This window comes from Monomorium pharaonis, chromosome 2 (genome assembly GCF_013373865.1).
Source record: "Monomorium pharaonis isolate MP-MQ-018 chromosome 2, ASM1337386v2, whole genome shotgun sequence".
Lineage (NCBI taxonomy): Eukaryota > Metazoa > Arthropoda > Insecta > Hymenoptera > Formicidae > Monomorium > Monomorium pharaonis.
The window spans coordinates 7,889,293-7,911,380 of record NC_050468.1 but is presented as its reverse complement, the minus strand read 5'-3'; the positions used below and the strand labels follow the sequence as shown (position 1 = coordinate 7,911,380).

Here is a 22,088-nt window from a genome sequence, read left to right as displayed (position 1 = left end):
GATGTGAGTCGAGTGCGTTGACCTTAGGATTCGATGCGCGTCCTTGAGGATACCAAGATGGCGGGTTTATGCAACCGGTCACAATGGTATCTGCAGGCTGCCGCGCTCCTCGTCGCGTTCTATTTGACGCACGACGATTCAACGCGCTTGCATTCTCGAGGGATTCTCTCCCTCTCGGCGCAAAGCACGCACGCACGCACTGCACGCACGCACGCACACACGCGCGTAGTTGCGACAGTGGTTGCAAATGTAGGAGCCCCGTATATACGTTCACGTGGGTCGCACGTACGGCCATCACGGACGCGAGCCTGAGACGCGCCGTTAAAGCCAGTCAGTCCAGTTTCCATCGCTGCAGCCTGCACGGACGAGTCGGGAATATACGCGGCGATTCGAAAGGAAATCAAATCCGAGGAAAGGCCAACGAACGGCCCGGACACGCCCGGCATATACATAACATTGGTACCTATGTACATACGTAAAGCCAAATGGAAAAACACACCGCGGCCCTTCCCGATGAATTCCTTGAACGTTCGCGCGAACGGTCGCGTCCCCCCTCCCCCGGCTCTTCCGCGTGACACGTCTGTCTTCGGCTTGTCACTCGTCACGCCGCATAAACCGCTTTCTTACACCTATCCTGATTCCTTACTCGGCACGACCGCGATGAACAAATGTCTTCCTGCGCAGCCTGAAAATGCTGATACGCTTTACGTTGCAGCGTACGTCCTCCATGGAATAAATCACATCCGTTCCTTCATTTCCTCTGGATCGCAGGAACGTAAGTTCGATGCAAAATTGTAAGTTTGAGACAAAACGTTATATTTTGACTTTTAGTACGAATTACTTACAAGTGCAAAGTTATTTTTATTAAAAAAAGAAAGTAGAAGGAAATCTTATTTCGAGACCGTCTCACTTCAAGAATTCAATTCGCGAGATCATTATTTCGGTGTTCACACGCGGTGGAACCTACGGCCTTTTGTTCCCTGCGCTCATGGAACTCGCGCAATGGAAAAAAAGAAACCGTATGCGATACTGACGACCGGGGTGTGAGAGGCGAACAGCTTTATGTCACCGCACATGTATGAGTGATACGTTTACGTCTATAGCTGGCGGTGGCACGCATGTGCGTGAACACGCGTCCGTGTCGCAAGTCAAAGCTCCTCACACTGTGTGTCCGCATATGTAAATGCACACACGAACCAAGTATAGGGATCCTTGATCCTACAGGAATGCAGCGCTAGCGGCTGCCCACGCTGCCTCGAGTACTTCTTCGTCTCTTTTTCCCCGGCTCTCACATTGTCCCTACTTCTTTCTCTGTTTCTCCACGGCGTTTAATCCCGGTAGGACCAGGCGTAAAGTGCGAGGCACCGTCGGCAGTACGCATGTTCTCGTCATTCTGTAGCGTCATCTTCGTTGGCATATACCGTGTCTCTCCGCGTCGCTACGTGATGCCTAAAAATAAACGCGACATGTTATTAAATAAGAAATATTAAAATACTGACTTGCTTTGACTTTTGAGTAACTGCGTTCTGAAGTTGACAATGGATATAATAAAATATTCATAAAGTCATATTTAACTAACAATCATATACGTCGAAATAAGAAACAATATATATTTATAAATGTATTATCTTGCAGAAAGATGCAATTCATTTTAACATATACGAGACACCACAGACGAATTTGAATGTGACAGCTGTTAAAATTCAATCGCAATGACAGCTGCTCTCGCACGAAGTAAGCGCAGCAAGAGAACCAATCGACATCGCGGAAAAGCGACAATAAATTTCGATACGAAGCAATCGACTTCACATGCATCTTTTTAGATAGGAGAATATATTAAATTAAAGAATATATTTCGTAAATGTGTGTTTTAAATTTTCTAAGCAAATATTTTCTTAGTAAACTTTATTATATTTTTAGTGGAATTTAATTAAAAAATTTTTATTATAACATGAAAATAAATTCGTCTATTTAGAATTGAATTGTTTGTATTTAATGGACATTGAAATTATGTAAATTAAGCATGAAGGTGCACTTTTATCGACAAACGACAAAAAAAAAAACGAAGAGGGAGGGGCAAGATATGCTGTGTCGCTCCCCAGTCCTGACGAATTATGTATATACCGTGTCGTTGTTAATTCCCTTCGCTTTAACGTCCGGTAAACGAAAGATACTCGGGTTTCAACTCACTATGTTACTGCCGTCATGCGGTTCTCGCGTGATCGAACGAGGCACGTCCCCCATAAATAAACTTTTCATACATCAGCGAGAAGAGTGGCCAGCGCAGAATAAAGCACACGAAGATGAAATCATACCCTGCGCACCGCAGGATGCATCATGCATCCACACCGACGGTGTCCGGTAGCTCGCAGCAGTTTAATCGACGTCCTGCGAGGAACTTTTCCTCCCAGTGCCTGCGTGAGCGCGGTTAAACCAACGCGGCAGTGGCAGGCATATAGAGAAAAGATCATCTTCGATCTTCAAGGTCGACCGCATGCGGCTCGAGGCCTTCTCGCGAAGACGTCGATCCAACCGCGGTGAATTCGTTCGACTGTTTTCATCGTCTGGCAGCTGTTATCCAGCCCCGTTTCCCCGTGGCTGTGGCATTCGTTGCTTCGCTCCGCGTCCCAGGGCGCGAGTACTTACATTTATCGATTTAAACCGAGTGTCAGAGTCTCGATATGACGGAGCAAATGGCGGAGAACAACACGGACGGAGTCGTCGACAAGGTACCGCCTGCGTGGTAGCTCTTACTGGTGGGTACGGGCGTCTCCAAGAATTCGATAATGCGCGATTTCTTTTTATAGGACAACGAGGAAAGGTTATACCTGAATACTGTGGTTAGCGACGATGAAAATTGGGCACTGGAGAGATCGGAGGAATACGAAGAAGACGAGAGAAAAGAGGAGCAAGAAGGTGAGGAAGGCGTTTACGAAATGGATGAGTTTTTTACTCGGGACGAGAAATATGAGCGCGAGAAGGAAAGATATGAAGAGCGAAGTCACGAAGATGAGGAAGCAGAAGGAGAAGGAGACGCACCGCCCGATGATACTACGACAGTCTCAACAGCAGAGAAGCCCGAAGAGGAAGTGCAGCAAGATGTGGTGGGGCCCGATCACGTGCTCGCTGAGATACCAGTTGAGGTTCGCATAAACTTGTCATTCTGCGTCATTCTGCCCGTGGAATTACTGTGCCTCACGACCTTCGTAATATTCTGAGGACTTAAGTCTCCCTTCTCATCACGCGCCCCCGCACAAACGTGTTTCCGCATTGTATACGTGTTCCGTCGCTATTGTGATCGATTGAAATGGTAATAATAAAAGACTTCCCCAAGTATCCTGACGTGTTTTCATGAAATTACGATGATCGTAATCGTAATGCGTATTTGCGATAATAAAAAGAACGTAAGTTAAATAGCCCACTATTTGCACTGAGATTTAATGTAATTGCCAGTGCAGGTTTTTGCCAGTCGCGAGGCAATGCTCAAAAAATTAAAAGAACTTTTAGCTGAACAAACAGAATTACGAAGGAAAAACAGGCTTCTCGAGGCATGGATTGTCAAACACATGAGGAAGGTTAGCCGTTTAAACAAATAGTACAGTTGATATTTCATTTGGCTAATTAAATTTCTATTTTATACACTGCAATCAGCTGCAAGGTTTATTATTTTTCTTATCGTTCCGGCTGATTGCGATTAAACTGACGCACGTGAAAGCGCAGCATAGAAATGTCTGCTGTGTCTTCAGCAGAAACGATTCTCGCCACGATGCATTTATGCATGCAGATGCAAGAGAAAGCGACACCCGTGGATACGACGAAGGAATCCGAGCAAATGGAACAGATCTATAGACAAACTTTGTACATGTATAAGCGTCACCTCGACGGCACAACGGAGAGAAAGACGCGGATAATGGCCGACATGCAAAGCTACGAAGACAGAGTGCAAAAGACGCGTGACGAAAACGCGCGAACGTTCGCCGAGCTGCTGGATCGCGAGAGGGAAGTGGCGACGGGTCTCATTTACGCGAAGACCGGACGAATGCTCACGGAGAAGGCTGTCAACGAGATAACCCGTCGGCAGGTGTAACTTAATGACCGTGAATCATCACTTGTCTATTACAGCAATTATGCGACGTACCAATTAAATCCGCCCGACGTGCATGCACGTTAGTCGCGGAGCTCACGTGAGAACTTCTTCATTGCCAGGTGTCACGACGCGAGATTCTCGCTCGCAATCGTTATGAGTACATCCTACTGCAGCACCGTCTCGAGGAGACAAAAATGCACCTGCGAAATCTGGAAACGCTCGGTGAAGGAATGACCACTATGGATTATGAGGCTTTGCAGATGGCGCATGTGAATTACAAGGATAAATTGGACGAGCGCGACAGAGAACTGGAAAAGTTGCGCCACAAGTACGTTGAAAACAAGCAGTATTGCCTCTGCGGCTACACTAACATAACTAATTGTCTAGGAGTTGCGTTGCTTTTTTTCTTCTTTCGTTCATCTTTCAGTCATCTCGAAACTATCGATAAAAATCGTGTCTGGCGCTTTAAACTTCTGCGCTAGTGATATTTTATAGATTGCATTGCTGATTCATCTAGAACTATCCGATGAGGTATCTACAGTATGTTGCAGCTTTAATACGAAAGATCTTTGACTTAAGGCGACGAATGAATTATTACCGATGTATCTGTCTAATCTGAACGAGGGCTTTATTAACCGCTTGTTGGCAAATCGAAATTAGAATCGCTGAAATGGTTAACGGGGTCGCTCACTACAAGGAGAAGGAGACATGCCTCGCGGAGGATATCGAGTTTGAAGAACGCGACTTGAACGAGTATCGCGAGCAGGCAGCGAGAGTTCGAGAGGATGTCAATAAGCTCTATTTAATTCTAAGAGATTTACGACGTGCTCATGATGAGAAGAGGCTTGAAGGCGGGCTCCTGATGGCTCTGTAAGATCTGTTAATTTCGTGTGTAGCGATTTCGGTCAATGTCATTCACGGTTCATCGACCCAGACCGGTACTGCGTGAGACGGAAAGGATGATGAAGTTGCTGGACGCCGTGGAGAACGACATTGAGATAATCAAGCGCGAGATTCACCGGTACGGCCCTGCGAACGGGAGGAAGAAGACGAGCAGTAAGGCATCGGCGATGTCGACGATGACGCAGGACAAACCAGGTCACTTCTAATAAACGAACTCCTCTCTAACGTCTCCAGTCGAGGATTTATTTACCGACTGTACGCCTCTCGCAAAAATACGTACGGGACTTGACGGACGTAAATAAACATCGCACCTTTTACCTTTAAGCCGTTCGTTCGTTCGTTCGTTCGTGTTCCTTCAAAGCGAGATTTACAACCGGCCGAGGCCAGCGCAGTTGGTACGATAATTAGCGAATCTCGCGGATTAATCGCCGAATGATTGATCTCGCGCGCGGACATTATATGAGAAACAAACCGCACTGGCGGTAAATCACAAACACGCCCACGTACGCCATAGCATGAGGCACTCGGGCTTTGCACGTGAGTGCGATACGATAAGTCGTTCGCACTATCGCCTTCTGTGTGACAGCTTAATATCATAGCAGCAAGTACGGGCGATAGTGCGTGAGTTATCCGCGATCGAACAATCGCAAATTTCTTATGCTGTTGCGATGCAAATCGCTGTTCGCGCCATAATCACAATTACGTTATCGCGATTTAAGACAGACTCTCAAGTCTACGGCAAGCAAGGATGATTTCGCATTATTCATGAAGCCTTGTAATTGTAACGTTACGGTATATTCAACGGTATACTAATTTAAAAAATAGGTCCTTTGCAGAAATTAAGGATTGGCTGAAGAAAATGTAATTAAAATAATATTTTCTGCGTGCACACACACACACACACACACACACATACAACGCAAACATGTAACTGTCGACTCAATTGATTTATATTAAACGGCGTGGTGTACGATCGAACCTTGCGAAATCAAATTAATTCGTCCGATCGTGTCAATCCGCCTACGGGTGTTCTTATGCCGATTCGTTGATTATACGTTGCGTATATTATTGGACGATTCAATCGTATAATTCGAGTGATACAGAGACACGTTTTTGTTACTACAGACTAAGTGCGTCAGTTATAGAAATGTATTGATTATAAATTTGAGGAAAAAAAATAACAAATCTTCATACAGGTTTTCAGCGAGTCTACCTCGTGTCACACGCATGACATTGGTGCGTTCTTAACTTGATTACTGCATTAGAGCGAGCGCATACGTGTGAAGTCCAACGTACTCTCAACTTTCCATGCATATAGAATGAATCCAGACAAGGCGGAATAAATTGACTACGCTTGCGAACGTTAATTCTCTCAACGAACTCCTTGCTTTTTTATTTTATCGCTAATTATATGCGAAGGTTATCTTGCTTGAGTTTCTGTTTCCACTATTTCAAATATTCGAGAAAAAAAGTACATATATTATATTAATAAGATAGATCAACGTTATTTTACAAATTATCATAAGTAGTTATATTTTCCAATAAATTCCAATATTAAGGTTTTTAATCATAAATTTTTGAAGCAAAATTTTCACGAGAATTTTATTGCAATATTAATTTTCCAAATAAAGGAAAGTTATTAATGCTGATATATAGATTTCCTAAAGAATCTTTTATTTTGTATATATTTATGTTTATAAAATTTTGTTTTTAGTTTGTGTAGAAGAAATACAATTTAAAAACGAAATTTTATCTGTATTGACATCTATTCTTTAATATCTTATACGTACAAAGAAAGCCAGTTTTTTTTTAATCTAAAAATAGCTGGATACAGATTCAAAAGTAATTTTGTATCATCTAGGTTATCAAAATAATTATGTAAAATGTTTAAGCTATGATTGTTAGAATGTCAAATTTTTTGGCAATATTGCTTATTATGCTTAAAGTTCTTTTATAATTATTTTAATGATCCAAAAATTATTTTCAAATCTATACTTAACTAAATTTTTAGACACATTAACAAAACTGTTTTTTCGGTGTAAAGTCTTCATACCTTATCTCTTCTACGTGTGAAAGTCGTCCCGAACTATAAATTTGAAATAACACCCAACGAAGATTTTTTTTATCTACCAAGACGAATCACTCGGGCAACACATTAGAACTGTAAAATCGACCATTGACCAAAATTAATGTCTTGAGCTAGAACATACGATTTTTCAACGTTCTACATTCAATTCCGTCTCTCTGTTATTATTAGTTTCCGGCTGTTTCTGCGTAGTCATCATGTTTTAAATTCTTTACCAAATTGTTCTCTATTAAGAATTGCGCAAAGTATAAAGTGGATGCGGAACTTTTAACAAATAAATAACGACTTTTTTTGTGTTGCTGAATAGATTAATAGTCTAATCTTTATTTATAGTGTAGGCATATCTTTCTTTTTAAACATCGAATCATGTCTTAATCTTTACAGACCCGACAAGTCCAGAGATTCCTAATGATTATTACATTAAGGTAATCTGTCCATTTCCTTCGAATTCTATGACTTCTCGCGCCGGTTCCGAGGCAGGTCTCTAATCGCATAAACGAGCTGACGTTTCGTAATTCTTATTACAGGCTCAGATGAGTTAGTGGAATGGCGTTAGATTAGCAAACGCGTTTCATTGTCAGCGTGTGGGTAGTTCCATTCATTCATCCACCCACCGAGGCACTGCGTAATTTAAAAGCTACTAAAGGTTATCTGTACATATATACATTCGCATGCGGGCGTGCGCGATCCCAGAATCACGAGTAATCGATCGAAAAAGGATGTTCATTAATTTCATGTAGGCGTAGAATTGACTTCGGCGACAAGATAAGATCGAGCGAGGGTGTATCTCCCGCTGTTTGTATCGTAAGGGCGAGGCAACGATCGGGCGAGGCTCCTTCGCATGATTTGGGGCCAATTAGGGCCGGCGTTGAAGCCATTAATCCCTTTTGGTAATTTGTCCGTATCCGGAATTGATTTAAGACCGACACGTGGATCGAAGGTAAGACGAATGGCTCTGTGTAGACCACGAGAAGAGGTGACGTGTCAATTAAGCTACCCTACAATTCACCGGAAAATTATGTACAGAGGCTACGATACACACGTGGTATCGATAAATCACGGCCGGTTTCTCAAATGGTTTTTGATTTGATGATCATTTATGCATGTCAATAACGAATTGCGATGTTGCTCGGCTATCAAATATGCAATCGCTCGATGGTCGTTTAATCGCGTTGCTCAAACTCGTTGTCAAATACTTTGCAAAATATTTAAATTGTTTTGATATTGTGCACATTTTATTCGTATATTTACGTTATATCTGCAAGGCTTATAAGGGGACAGGGAATTTCTATCGAAATTTGCATTTCTAGATGTTTCTGAAGAAATCTCATTCTGAACTCTCGCTGAACTCTTCTTTTTTTTTTTACCATATCCCCTACTGTCCTCCTCTCCTACAGAGGACCGTCAGGTATAAAATTCATATTGCGATTGTACGAGTTTCTACCTGCGGGTCTGAGAACCTTTGGAAAACTCCGCTCTTTATCTGTAGCGAAGAAATTCCAGCGTCCCTCTTTTCTTGTTCTCGTCTACTATGTCGTATCTTTTTCTTTTCATGACTTTTTCTAGTTCAAACTATACGTTGTCAAAACATTCTTCTTTTTTGCCTTTTTTCCTCTATCTTGTGTATTTTTTTATTAACTGTTATTAAGGTAAATAGGGTTTGCTTTGATCAATTTTTTCTGTACTCTCTTTGTACGTGTATAGCCTTAAAAAATTTATTTTAAGTTATTAATAAATACCGTTATGTATTTTTATAATATAAAATTTTATACATTTAGTAATTTTTTGCAAAAAAAGTAGATTCAACGAATGTCGAATGTTTTTTTTAAATATTACTTGATATCTGCAGCAAATTCCTTATTACTGCGAAAATTATTTTTTCTCTCCATTTCATTCGTTTTATCAAAACGCTAAGTGTCAGGGTTCAATACCTCCAACAATAAACAACGACACCTCGATCAGTATCGCGTAAACCAAGTGGCTGGTCCACGGCGAAACCGTGCAAAACAAAGAGAAATCTTCTGGCGAATTATGCAGATCGGGTACATTTGCATGTGCTTAGCATATACCCCGGTTGTTACACGGCCCTACTACGGTATGGACTTTCTCATGTGGTTACCATAAAAAAAAAAATTAGAGGTATCTAAGCCCAATGGATCCGGGCGGTCGGACTTCTCACATGCCCTTTCCCAAAGTCAATCTGTCGATCTCACGATGTTTTACTCTCTCCGAATTAGCTCAAGGGAAGTTTTCCGCATTAATGCCGATTTCTCGACAATACAATGCATTCGCGTGATACAATTTGAAACCTCGCAGACTAGCGAATGACGGACGTTTAGCGAATGATTGATACTTTCAATTTATGTAGATCGTGAGCGGTCGCAGATAATTAAATGTTTGAAAGTGGTAAGACGAAAATAACGATCTGAATCTTATTTCGTAATTAATTTAACGCTTTGTCTAAAATACGTGACAAAAGCTAAACAATAAATTGCAATCTAGAAATAACTCGCTCTTTACGAGATGCGAGTCGTCGTGGTCACAAGAATCGACAGGTGATTCCTGCTGACCGGTGCCGGGTACCCTGTCCGATCGCTGACGAATTTCGCAAAAGTCGAGCGTAACGCGGCAATTACGCGAACGCGGAACCCTTCCATAAAAGGGAAAACGCACGTTAAGGAATCATGTTCATTCTCAAGGTCGACCGGTATCCTACCGGCTCCCTGCCGCAGCCATAACGCGTTTCTATTACGCGGTCAATTGCAGCGATTGTTGCGTGTCTCTCGCAATCAGTGGCTCTCGGTCTACACGTGCTCCGTATCGCGCGCGATTTGTCCTCCATCCTCTTTTTCTATCTTGTCTGCACTTTTCAAGAGCTCACGGTCCGTTGCTGTCTCAACCGCTAACTAAAGGAATTCGACGAGTGATGCATTAGATATTCTAATCGTGACAAACTGATCTCCCGTTTTTGAAGACCACTTTGGCAGAGCATTGCTCTCGATTTCTCCTGAACGCCGAGAACGGAGATCTATTGAGATTGCCATTTGCAAAACTCGCCGTCTTGTCCGTCGGGCGGAACTAATTTTTCGAAAAATTCCATCGGTACCGCTCACGAAGAAGGTCGGGCGATCTGCCCTTTCTTAAACCAGTTATCGCGACACAACGGTTTCTTTCGGGACTGATCGCACGCACAAAAATGGCGTAATCATCGTGATTAACGAGGAAACCATGTCGTCGTTCCCGTCGTTCTCTTTCGTCGCCGAGTCTCTAATTGGAACACGTCGGCGTATTCGAGAGACTGCGGTCACCGCTCACGTATCGGAGAGCGCGCAGCGAGGTAGCACGGATTTTAGGTCGAAACACGAAACCTCCGTGTAAATTCTTGCGTGCTTATATACCCAAATGAATATGTGGATACGTCACGTAAATTGCGTACCCGTGAATATTTATAATGTGCATGTACAACTTTCGACGCTGTAAAAGCAGCTAATACAGTCTCGCTGTCGAACAATGGCGTTTCAGCGGCGCGTTTCCGCTCGAGCGTGCTCGCCGTTGCGGGCGGTGTTATCAAACATTCGGCGGGAATGCTTTAATTGTGCCTTTAATTGAATCGACCTCACCTCTCCGGGTCAACAGCATCGAAGGACTCGACGTCCTTGGCCACAACCGGCAGATGGTCGGCAAGACGTTGGTCGGTGCAATCCGGCTCACGGTGCACACACCAATGCTGGGTATGTGCATTCGTGCCCGTACGATCTAACTTACGAGGCAACATCTCGTTTCTTTCGAACTGGCCGCGAACAAGAGCAAGAAGATACCGGGCGCCTTGAGTGCCTCGACGACCGAGAATTTCCTCAGGGATATTGTCGCGACTTCTCGCACGCCGGACGCCTCGCCTCGGCTTGCCCGTTGCTCTTCTTTTTCCTCTTCTTCTCTCTCTCTCTCTCTCTCTCTCTCTCTCTCTCTCTCTCTCTCTCTCTCTCTCTCTCTCTCTCTCTCTCCTCCTTCCCTCGGCGTTTTCATTTTCGATATTGCATCCGCGCCCAGAAAGGTCGGGCCGCATTAACTGGTACTTTATGCGCCCCGCGAAAATTATTCCCGATCCACGATTGTAAATAATCCCATTGTGATCGCGCTCTCCGTGGACCATTGCGCAAGGATGCTGCGAACGTTTATCCTGCACGGCGACGCATTTCAGCGTTACGCATAAATGTGAAATTATGTAAGTACTACATAAGCGTGTAATAAGTGTAAACCAATACGATATTTTAGTAGGACTTTACGAGGCGATATCTGCGTGGGCGTCGCGTGCTGTAAGAACCCCGAGTAATTTTTACGAAGAGGAACACGCGCGCGTTCGACGCTGTGTGGCAATAGATAAGCATCCACATAAATTTTTGCCGAAACGATAATCAGTTATCGTTAAGCATAATATAAGCTTTCTTCTCAAACATTATGTTGATAAACTTGAAATATAAGAAGATCAACAAATATTCTTGATATAATTATTGTTAGAAAATTGCAATGCATTTACTGTTTTATTATTCCTTGTGATTTAAAAAGTGCAACATTTTTTGTCACTCGCGCGACAGTTGCTTAATATTTACTCTAGAAAGTCTCATTATTTGAAATTTTATCTGTACACGATAAAAGAAAATGTAGTATATCCAATAAGATATGTAGTTGCGCGCTGCCAACTACAGATATACTCAATACAATAATATGTGCTATTGCAGTATCAACATTGTACTTGTATTAAGAGCAAATATTGTATTAAGTATTATCTGTAGTTGGCAGCCCGCAATTACATATGTTATTGGCTATATTACTTTTTTTTGTGCAGGAAATGACGTATAATGCAATCATATTACGAAATATTTGATACGCGGTTTAATTACACATTATTTAGTAGCTAGAGACATCCTTTGGTAATTAAATAATGTATCCTGATGTCTAGAAACGTTGTGAATCATTCACAATATGTTACTCATTTTTGCGGATTTTGTTGTGATTGATGCTAATTCCACGAAGAAAAATATTATCTTGTGTGCGGCAGATCAAAATTCGTTGTATGTTTCTTTTTTTTTGTCAATTTTTCACACATGTGAGTGTTTCATACAACGCAAAAATTATTCTCTTTTACACCACATTTACAACTTCGTAGCAAATCTTGATTTATAGAAATTAATTCTGGTCGTCATTCTTAATGTCGTGATAGTCTCTTTAATTAAATTCTGACGCAAGAATTCAATACGACGCACATGTCTATCTATTAATTGAATTCCTAATCGCTGATTTGTAAACCTAGGAAAGGCTATATCCAAGATCGATGCTCGATTAAACTTCGATTTGAATCGGCGCGAATTTAGCGCGCCACGTATCGCAAAGTACGGACGGGATAACGTGGCCGAGAAGCGAACGGAGAAGAGGGATAATAGACATAGATTATAGCAGTCTTAAGGGTCTCTACGGCGTGGAGGAACGAAGAGCGGGCAGTGCGGTCGTTTGCCTTGGATTGCCTTCGAACCGGCGCGGCGGAGCACCGGCGGCGGAGCACCCGATCCCGATTCCGATCCCGGCTGGTTTCCGCCGCACATTCCATCCAGTCGAATCGGCCGCGCTCGGTTTCGTACGGAGCTCTTCGGCCGCCGTCGGCCGCTCTCGGTCAACCCGCGCGGCACCGCGGTCGGCTAACATCGGCAACAGTCGTGCAACGGCGCTCGCGCGGAATGGATCGCGGGCCGTGTCTTTTATTACGAACGCGCCGATAGAAATGACGGTGTCTGCGTCAACGTCGTCGCGAGACGCCCGTACGTGGACTGATAACGTACCGGTCGACGGCTTTACATGGTGAATCGCTGCTCCGGCATCTGTTCGCGAAAGAAAGCGAAAGAAACGAGAAGGGAAGGAAAAAACCATTTTTTTCTCACGCGTGGTTTCGAGAAGAGAGCCAACGTTCTTCGGCTAGTGACGTAGTGTTAATGTACAGTGGGTGTATTGCTGCTTCCATCGTTTCTCTCCCGCGCCTCTATTCATCCATCGTCATTGTCGTCCTCCTCGGGATCTTAAGGACGCCGCGATCGACCTGCGAGCATTGCACGGGCCTTTCCCTGCGACAGTAGTGGCATAGCAACGACGGAGCGGAGCGGAGCTGCAGCCGTCTTCGTGCATCAACAGGTGGGGACCAGCCACAATATATCAGCTTCTATGTCTCTTCGCTTCTCTCTCTGTCTCTCTCTTTCTCTCTCTCTCGCCGACACCTGCGCGTCTCGCGCCAGGTGGCGGCGAGGGCTCGGCCGTCTTTAATTGCAAGGGTTTCTAGGCGATACCTTAGGGAAGCCCGCTGCTCGCAAATGCGTATTCGCACCTGCCCACTGCTACGGGCTCCCTCACCATGTTTTTTCTAGAAAGCGACCGATACCACGTGCTTAAGACACGATCGTTGCATAACGCGATTACCTGGTCCCGTCTGTTCCGTGTTTTACGCTTCAATTAATTAAGTTAATTTCCATGTGTGCCTGTACGCGCAGCAAAAATTGTGTATAAATCTCTGCGTTCGGATGATCAGAATTCGGCGCGGCTTGCATCTGGTCCGAAAGAACAGTCGTCGGAAACGCCTAACGGTCTCGGTTTTCGGTTCATGTCGCTCCTCCTTTCGCGAGAGGGAAATGGGGCAGCGTGAAGAAATCGTTCTTCTACCTGAGCAAATTCCAGATAGTGATCCCTACCGGATCTCTGGTTCGCGTATTCTCGTTCGCCACGCGAGATACCCACGGCCACGGTCCCGAAAATCATTGGTATATGATTGTCGATGCTTGGGATCGCGAATCCCGAACGGGAAAGCGGCGCCGTGTAGCGTGCACGTTCTCGCGTGGAAGGTAATGTATCGGATCGCCATTAATGGCGAGCCTCGACATTCCCAAGGAATCTTCCTCGGCACTGGCCGTCCGGTGCGTTGAACCGATTTTCCGGTCGGGTCCATTGTTTCGTTTATAGCCGCTTAACTTTCTTCCAAAGGAGACGATCGAGCCGAAGAAGGTGAGTTTGCATTCGCAGGTATAATCAACAAGCCGCCACTTCGCCGAGTAGGTTGTCGACTCTCCAGGGTTTCCTCTCGAGTCGTGCGTCGATTTTTTTTTTTTTTTTTAATAATATACACGCCAGCGCGTTGTTTGCGCGCGCACGTTGGCCTTGACACCAGGTTGATACCAAGGCTGGTGCCTTGACCTTTTCCGTGGCGCGTTCGTAGGTTGCGCTTCTTCAGCGCGGCGAACGGCGTGGATAAGCGTGATATCAACGCGCGATGCCGCGCGGCCGCGCGAATCGGGGCGCGAGAGCGGATTTATTAAATTCTCCCCGAATAGGTGCGCTCGCTGTAGCAGCTGGGATTAAATTGCGTGTGTTAATACAACGTGCGAATATAATTGTGTGAAAGTAGTTGCGCGGATAGATAGTCGATCTTGGCGAATGTGTGATCGGATAGGAGAGGTATTACCCATTATATGCTAATTCTAAAATTAAGACGTACGTTTTTAATTCTTAAGATAAAACTTTGGTTCTAGGTATACGTTTTCATAACTCAAAGAAGAAGGAGAGATTAATTATAATTTTTTTAAATTAAAAAAAAAGGATTAGATTGGAAATATTAATTAAGCATATGAAAGAAATACGATGGTATAATTTTTGTTGATAAAATATAACAATACAAGTTTTCATTGTTTTATATTAGTGATTCCAAAACTACTCTAAAATTTGAGATAATTTCGTTATTTAGGTTTACAAGTCCACTCTATAGCGAATTGGAGCGAAAAAAGATTAATTAAATTAATCTCTGAATCGACGTACTAGTAACGGGATATTCATATTACGAATAATTTAAATTATAGAATACACATAGTGAATGTACAATTAATAAAAGGTACATATATGTGTATTGATTAAATATTAAAAAGTTTAACACTAAATTATATTAAAAATGTATAACTATTAAAAATATTTATATTCTGTAGAATTAAGAAATACAAATTTAGAAAGAACGATGAAAATATTGAGTTTTATGAAGCTCATATTGATACAACGGTTATAAAATTTTACACAAGAATAGAAGTGTCACTGTCGATACATTCTTAGCCAGTCATTGGTATTTACACGACGGTTGATAATTATAGAAGTAATTGCGCAATTGCCAACGAAAGTGTTTGTACGTCTGGTAGAAGACCTGTCGGGCAATGTAGTTTGGCTTCGATAAGCGATACTTTATTGATTTTTTAACGACGCATGAAAAATTTTTACAAAACCGACACGAAAAAGTGCAAATTTGCTTTTTATGTGAGTATTCATGGACACAATAGGAGGTCCCTCTTGTGAATAGGGAGGAAGCACTGCTTTATGCAACTACTTTTTAGACTTTTGTCGTATAGATTGTCTGACGTGTCAGATATTGATGTGGGTAGCTACCTGTAATAATTATGACTGGCCGTTCCGACGCATACCAAACATACCCGAACAGACCTCTAAATGTAACGTTTATTAAAATACCATCATTAAATGCTTCGATCGCGGTCGTGATCTCTCCTAAAGGGGCTGCAGTGAAAGTTGCTATATACGAGGCATTGTGCCCTTTGACCATGGGCACATTACTATTACGTAATGGCGCATTGGAACTATTAACCTTAGAACGATGAAGTAACGTACGTGGGTTTATGTATAATGCCGGAAAATTACACAATAAAATAACTAACAGTAATATTAATTAAGTTGATATCAATTTTATAGTAAAGGAGAGCAATAATTGATAAAACTATTATTACTTTTACATTTAAATTAAATTTTAATACTTTATTTCCTATGAGAGATGATTTTCAAAGAGTGTTGGCAAAAATAGCAATTCATTTATTAGCGCCTCGCCACAAACTAATTGGTTATTATGATAAACTTAACTTTTAAAGTAAAAAAGATAGGATCAAAGATTTATGATATTGTACGAGTTTTTTCTTGAGTATCTTATACCTGCTTAGCCGGCTTAACTAAACCTGATTTGTTTTCTTTAAAGGGAAAAAGGTTTTCCGCTTACATTGTTTGCAAAAAGTCGGTTTCGGCAGGATTTATTTGTTTTTCTTTCAATAAAACGGAGTTCGTAAGAGTTTAAAAATAACCACACGACCATGTAGTCAACGATTTCTAACGGTCAGATAATCTTACGAGATTTAAAGATTTCGACATCATGTGAAATGGAGAAGGATAAAGAGGTGAGAGGAAATGTACGAAACGAACGTAGGTGAAATGCTTGAAATTGCCTTGAAATCACGCGTGTGTTGCTCAAGAACGTTCCGCGGGAGGCTCCTCAAATTATGTGAACTTGCCGTGCTCATTCGCGTTTAACGAATGTAGGCTTTCAGCTCTCCTAGTTGCATATCTCTTTGATTATTAGATAGAATAACTACTTGGGTTGGAACACATTCCATTTCCCTTGTGAAGATCAGTAGTCGCTTTCCAGGTCGATCATGCGGAATGACGTGATCTATCCCGATGATAACATAGACTCTGCTCCAACTGAGAAGATCGTTACTTTGAAAAATGACAACCAATTGTGAATAGATTGATTCGTATTAATGATTTTTGGTCACATGCGACATTCTTTCGGCTTAACAACGAATTGTATACATATATTTTAACAATTTTTATAACATTTTTTAATTGAGGATTCATATATGGAAATTTCGTTTAGTATCTGCCAACGACCACCCCAGACGACATAATGCATCAATTAGGTATTCAATAACGTTCATTCGCCATATTACGAAGGGTAAGGGCAAAAAGCATCACATTAAATCGATTCGGTAGGCATTATGCATTTAAGAGTAGCGAATGGCTGTCTAAACCGTTTATCATGGCGCATCTCGAATATTTTTCTCATCGCATCTGACCATCATACTGCATTTAGTGCGTACTACTATAGCGGTATACCGGTGGACATTGCAACGGGATGTCCTTCGTATCACGAAAGAGAAAAAAAATGAAGAGAAGGAATAATAAAGCGGAAAGGGGGCCAGGGTCCGGGATAATCTATTTTGCCTTAATATTCCTGTTGGCAGGCAATAGACATTGAAATTGCGAGCTTCCAGAGCGGGTATAATCGTCGATTGGCCCATAATCTTGGAAATCGACAAGGGGAAGGGAGGTTAAACGGGGATTGAGCATGGCATGGAGTTCAAGAAGCGGAAGAGCGCAAGGGAAGAACGTGGAAGCGGCATACTTAATGCCGCGGGATATCGGCCGCGCGCGCGCGCGCCTTTAAACATTGTAAATCGAACGCATGTAAATCCTCGGAGAAACGCGCGCACCTCGCGGCAGTAATAAGCAATCGGGAGGGGTAAATGTTGGAAAGGCGTTATTACCAGATCGCAATTGCTATTTCAGGAGCAAAGCCTTTCTTTCGTATGATGATCAGGCGGGGAATCCGCGGTGTATTTATTACATGCACGGAAGTAGACCCTCTAGAGTTTTCCTCTTTTCATTGCGCTTTAGCTACACCGTATAATTCCGGAGCACAGCCCCAGTAATTCCAGGTAGATCAATAGCATCGAATATTGTGCCAAATAACGTTCATCTGACCGTCTTCGATCTCCAATCGACCGGCTACCTGATACCTCACTAATCCGATCATTTATCTGTTTCGGAATGTGAACACGCGATCCCTGCCGTTCTAATCCATATTTTACCGTACGGCGCGACGACCAAGATGAGAGAGAGTTGCAAAATAAGACTTTCGTTCGTAGGACCTGTCCTACGTAATTTTATCTATTTCCAAGTAATTTTCTGTTAAAAGATTACTGGGAACGGGCATTTTCCATCGTCTGACACATTTATGTTAACATCTGTTGAGGTTAATCTCAGTGTTCTGCGTGTAACTTTCTTCTGGTTACAGCGCAATTCTCGAGTTTCTCATAATTATTCGGAAAATGCGACGTGACACTAACGATATACATAAAATTCATATTTCATAAGATAAGAAGCAGTTCGATCTAGTATCACGTTGCAGATTACTGTGCTTCGTTCTTATTACTAGTCGTCGAAATGGATGTTGCATAACATGCAAACAGGACCACCATATTTGTCGCGTGAAAGTGAACGATTGTTGTCATGTCGATGGTCCGCGCAGCTCAGGACCAGTTTAAACTACATGGTTCGCGACGCACTAATAATAAGCAACGCTCGATCACGACCGGAGATTTTATAAACCCGCGCGCGCGCGCGCGTGTGGCCTTTCGCGACCGCGATGCGTGCCGCAGCACTCAAGTCATTTGTGACAATGAGCGATTCTGCAAATGTCGATGACACGCCACGGAGAACAGAGCGGTCATTACGGTCGGTACACTCGCGAACCGTGAACGATCGCTGGAAAATTATCGTTCCGGGCGCGAGCGGCCACGCTCTTGTCGTGCAGCGTTTCCGATTGCAACATAAGTTCCAGTTTTCAAATGAGAGTTTGTTCGTGCGGCAGAGGATGACATTTGACATTCTGTCCGTTTAATTGGACAAGCGACAATTAATAAAAATGCTGTAAGAAGACATGGGATTTATCTCTTGAATTTCAATACTCCTGAACGACGGAGTACATTTTTTTCTACTCTAATTCGAATATCCAAATATGTATTTCTATTTAATGAGATATTATACTAACATGACTCAGATCATGATAAATTATTTGCTTCTGCAAACTTCGTTGAACTTTGATCATTAAAAAATCTGCTAGAAGAGATTTAATTATAAAGTCAATCTACTTCTTAATGTTTTAAGATCGTCAAATTTTTGTGAGTTAATCGCAACTGGTAGAAGCACATAATTTCGCAATGTAAATTGCGTGTATATACAAATTGAATTTCTGTATTCAGGAAAAAGCAAACATATTCGGAGCATCTAATACGTTCCGGTTGAGATTTTAAATATCATGTTACTCATAAATCGTTTAGAAATAGATGGTTGACCTCAAAAACCAGTCAACCTTTATTATAGTATAGTTTATATTACGTTGTAGTACGACACACGAAACGGATACCAAGTTTTTTTTTTGCGACGCTATTTTTATACCTCGAGCGACATTCATATGCATTATTTTATCGGCATAATTTTCACGCGGTAGATTAATAATAAAGTTTGATAACGCACGTGCTCACTATATTTAGAGTTGAGTCCGGTTCCTTTCTTTCGTTCCTCGGTTCAGCAAGCCCAACTGGTGTCATTGCAGAAAATCAAGCTATCAGTTGCGGTGATCTCGTAAAAAGCTAATAGTCCTTGACTGAAATAAAGCCATGTATTAGAGAGCCCAAACATTATGTTAGTTGATCCTATGTATCATGTCCTTTTCCTTGGTCGATTCAAACGAATCTGCATAAAAGAATGTAGGTACTTGACGTTATCGCGAGACGCGAAAATCCAACAGCCTCGTCAACGCATGCGATTTACACTCTTGCGAAATTATTTACGATCTCATCTCTTATCTCGCGACATCGCGCTCGTCTTTGTTTCCGCATTTATTTAAATATTTTCTTTTTACATTTCTTCGAAGAGACCGGATTAATGATGTATCCCCCCCGAAGAAGCGTCTGTAAACGTGCAGCCTTCTATTAATTAATCCCGCGTTATTGCCCATTGCGTAACAAAGTTCCGTACTCTCCTCTCAAGATAACGGTTTCTCCGGGATGATAAAGCGCTATTTATTCACAGCAGAGTCACGTCGCTTTGACAGTTAAGACAAGCACGCTTTTAATCAACACAATAACCCTGCGCGCACTAATTAATTGAGAACTCGTAGCCATACATCTTCGATAAACACAACAACAAAACAATGCGACCAGGCGTTTTACGTTTTCCTTGAATTTCTCTCTGCCATGTGTCTTCAAACTATATCTCTCGCCTCCTCAGACTATGCAGCGTGTAACCATTTTGCTTTATTTCTCTCTCTCTCTCTCTCTCTCTCTCTCTCTCTCTCTCTGTCTCTTTCTCTCATTACAAGATTTCGATCATTTCATCACTGATCGATGATGCGTGGAGACCGCTACGCCGATTCCCGTATTCAATTCAAGTATCGTCTCATTATTACCCTAATTAGTAATTGACGGAGCATGCGACTCGCAGATGCGCTCAATTACACTGTTGTTAGACTCATTGAGAACTAGCTTTCGTCGAAGGCCTCAAAGAACAATAATAATCGAACAGCTGTTTTCGCATTGATCCTCATTCGGATATCTTACGACCGACTCGTTCCGCATTTTGCTCTCCGTTTCAATCGTTAGCGACGCCGCTAGTCGCGAATGTTAATTACGGGGATCGACAAGAAACGCATTCGTCTCGCAGAACGCCAAGTTTTTGTTTGCATGTTTACGATTGTTGATGCATTATCGTAAGATACGGCATTTATCTACGCTAGTTTACCGATCTTATCGCCGTGAATGATAGCACCAATAAAACGGTGGAATCGACCCGTATGATAGAACGGCAAAGTTTTCCCCGAATGCTTTTCCGAGTTGGAATTGCGCAAAGCTGCGCAAAACTGCACTGCAAACGGTTTCTCAAATATCAGGTTAAACGTCGCGCGACCGGAGCTTGATACGCCAGCACAATAGGCTGGGAAAACTACTTGGAGAGCGACGCACTATATTCAGCTGCTTTATTACCGGGTCTCATTATGCCACGATGTACCGTAAAGGCATTAAGGCTACGTCGTTACAATACGGCCGCCACAATAATCCATTAGAATTCGTTATATAAACGGATCTAATTTTTCTTTTTTTTTTCTTCTTCTTCTTTTTGGTGGGGTCCCGTTTGTTTGCGCTGGATCTCGTCTCGCATTGTGATTCTAATGAAAGAAAGCACTTTCCTCGAAGGGTTGCGGCCTCCAATTCACGCCCGCCATCACAAGTGACGAAACACCCATGAGAAATATCTCCACATGCCGCGTCCTAACGCCCGCGTGGAGCAGGTATTGTTGCATCGTTGCGCCGCGAGTATTCGACGATTGTTGATTTAGGATCGAGAGTAGCGTAAATAAATGCCGGCCGCGTGAACGCAGAGCGGCTGGGACGTTCGTTCGTATTTCGATCTCAATGTCAAACATTGTTGGCCGATTATTGCTGCACGAACGTACGCGTTACTCGTTCAATGCGATTTACGATTATGATAATCTGCGACATTTATGACGTTCGAAATCGCTGCGGTTCGCGTTAACTACCTTTACATTTTGAGCACAATACGCGGATAAGGTCGTAAAAAGAATCGAATGTTAAAACCGGTTGAAATCAAATGTTCCTCGTAAAGGAGGAGTGACTTTGCATCACGTGAATCCATATCAATGTGAATTCAAGTAGTTTATATAAATACAAAAGTCTCTGCAACTTTCCCCTTACTTTGGTATTAATTCCATGCTTTAAACACTTCGTCACATTTACAACAACTCTCCGAAGAGAATTTATAATTTATTATATGTACATGCATTTAAAAAAATTCCATTCTCTACCTTGTTTTTGTAGAAATTTATAATGCCGATGAAAGTTCAGGGAATTCAGCTTTCATCTTAATGAATCCGCTAACAGTCTACGTTTGCCGGTTTAAAAAAGCATCAACACTCTGTTAATGCCACGTGTCTGCGTCAGCGTATTATTCCGCTAATATCAGCGAGGTACAACGGTACCTCCTCGCAGGATAATGTACACGGTAGCATCCGTCAAGTGTGCTCGTCCTCACCTGACGTAACCGGGTCGAGGCGTCCCGGGAAAAAAAAAAAAAAAAAAAAAACTGTTAAAGTGTAGAGACTCAAGCCGAGCGCTTCTTCCACGTATAATCGAGAGCTGATTTCACGGTGTTGCATCTAACACGATTCCGTCGACGTTCCTACTCACGCTCTCGTTTTTTCATATCTGAATGCGAAACCGCGGCGAGACCCGGTCGAGTTATGTGCCACGAATATACGCCTCTCGCCGATATCCGACGTGGAACGCTTTATCCGACATCGCG

The 22,088-nt window shown here is 42.6% G+C and overlaps 2 protein-coding genes and 1 long non-coding RNA gene across 5 annotated transcripts in view; 2 read left to right on the top strand and 1 right to left on the bottom strand.

Moving 5' to 3' along the window:
• Positions 1-795: 795 nt before the first annotated feature.
• Positions 796-22,088, bottom strand: part of LOC118644296 — a 218,873-nt gene continuing 197,580 nt past the window's right edge. Inside the window, exon 4 of the long non-coding RNA XR_004962103.1 lies at positions 796-1,449. This is a non-coding gene — a long non-coding RNA (uncharacterized LOC118644296). The remainder of the gene's footprint in view (positions 1,450-22,088) is intronic.
• Positions 1,437-3,336, top strand: LOC105830051 (eukaryotic translation initiation factor 5B). Its single transcript, XM_028194100.2, is given in 4 exon segments — positions 1,437-2,617; positions 2,620-2,670; positions 2,673-2,729; positions 2,808-3,336. Coding segments are annotated over 4 exon segments (642 nt in total). The 5' UTR covers positions 1,437-2,494; the 3' UTR covers positions 3,219-3,336.
• Positions 12,190-22,088, top strand: part of LOC105829559 (protein Shroom) — a 123,758-nt gene continuing 113,859 nt past the window's right edge. Inside the window, exon 1 of one of the 3 annotated variants that reach the window (XM_028194099.2) lies at positions 12,190-13,253. The gene's annotated coding sequence lies outside the window, so the exon portion shown is untranslated. The remainder of the gene's footprint in view (positions 13,254-22,088) is intronic. The other 2 variants (XM_036282498.1, XM_028194098.2) reach the window with 2 other exon arrangements.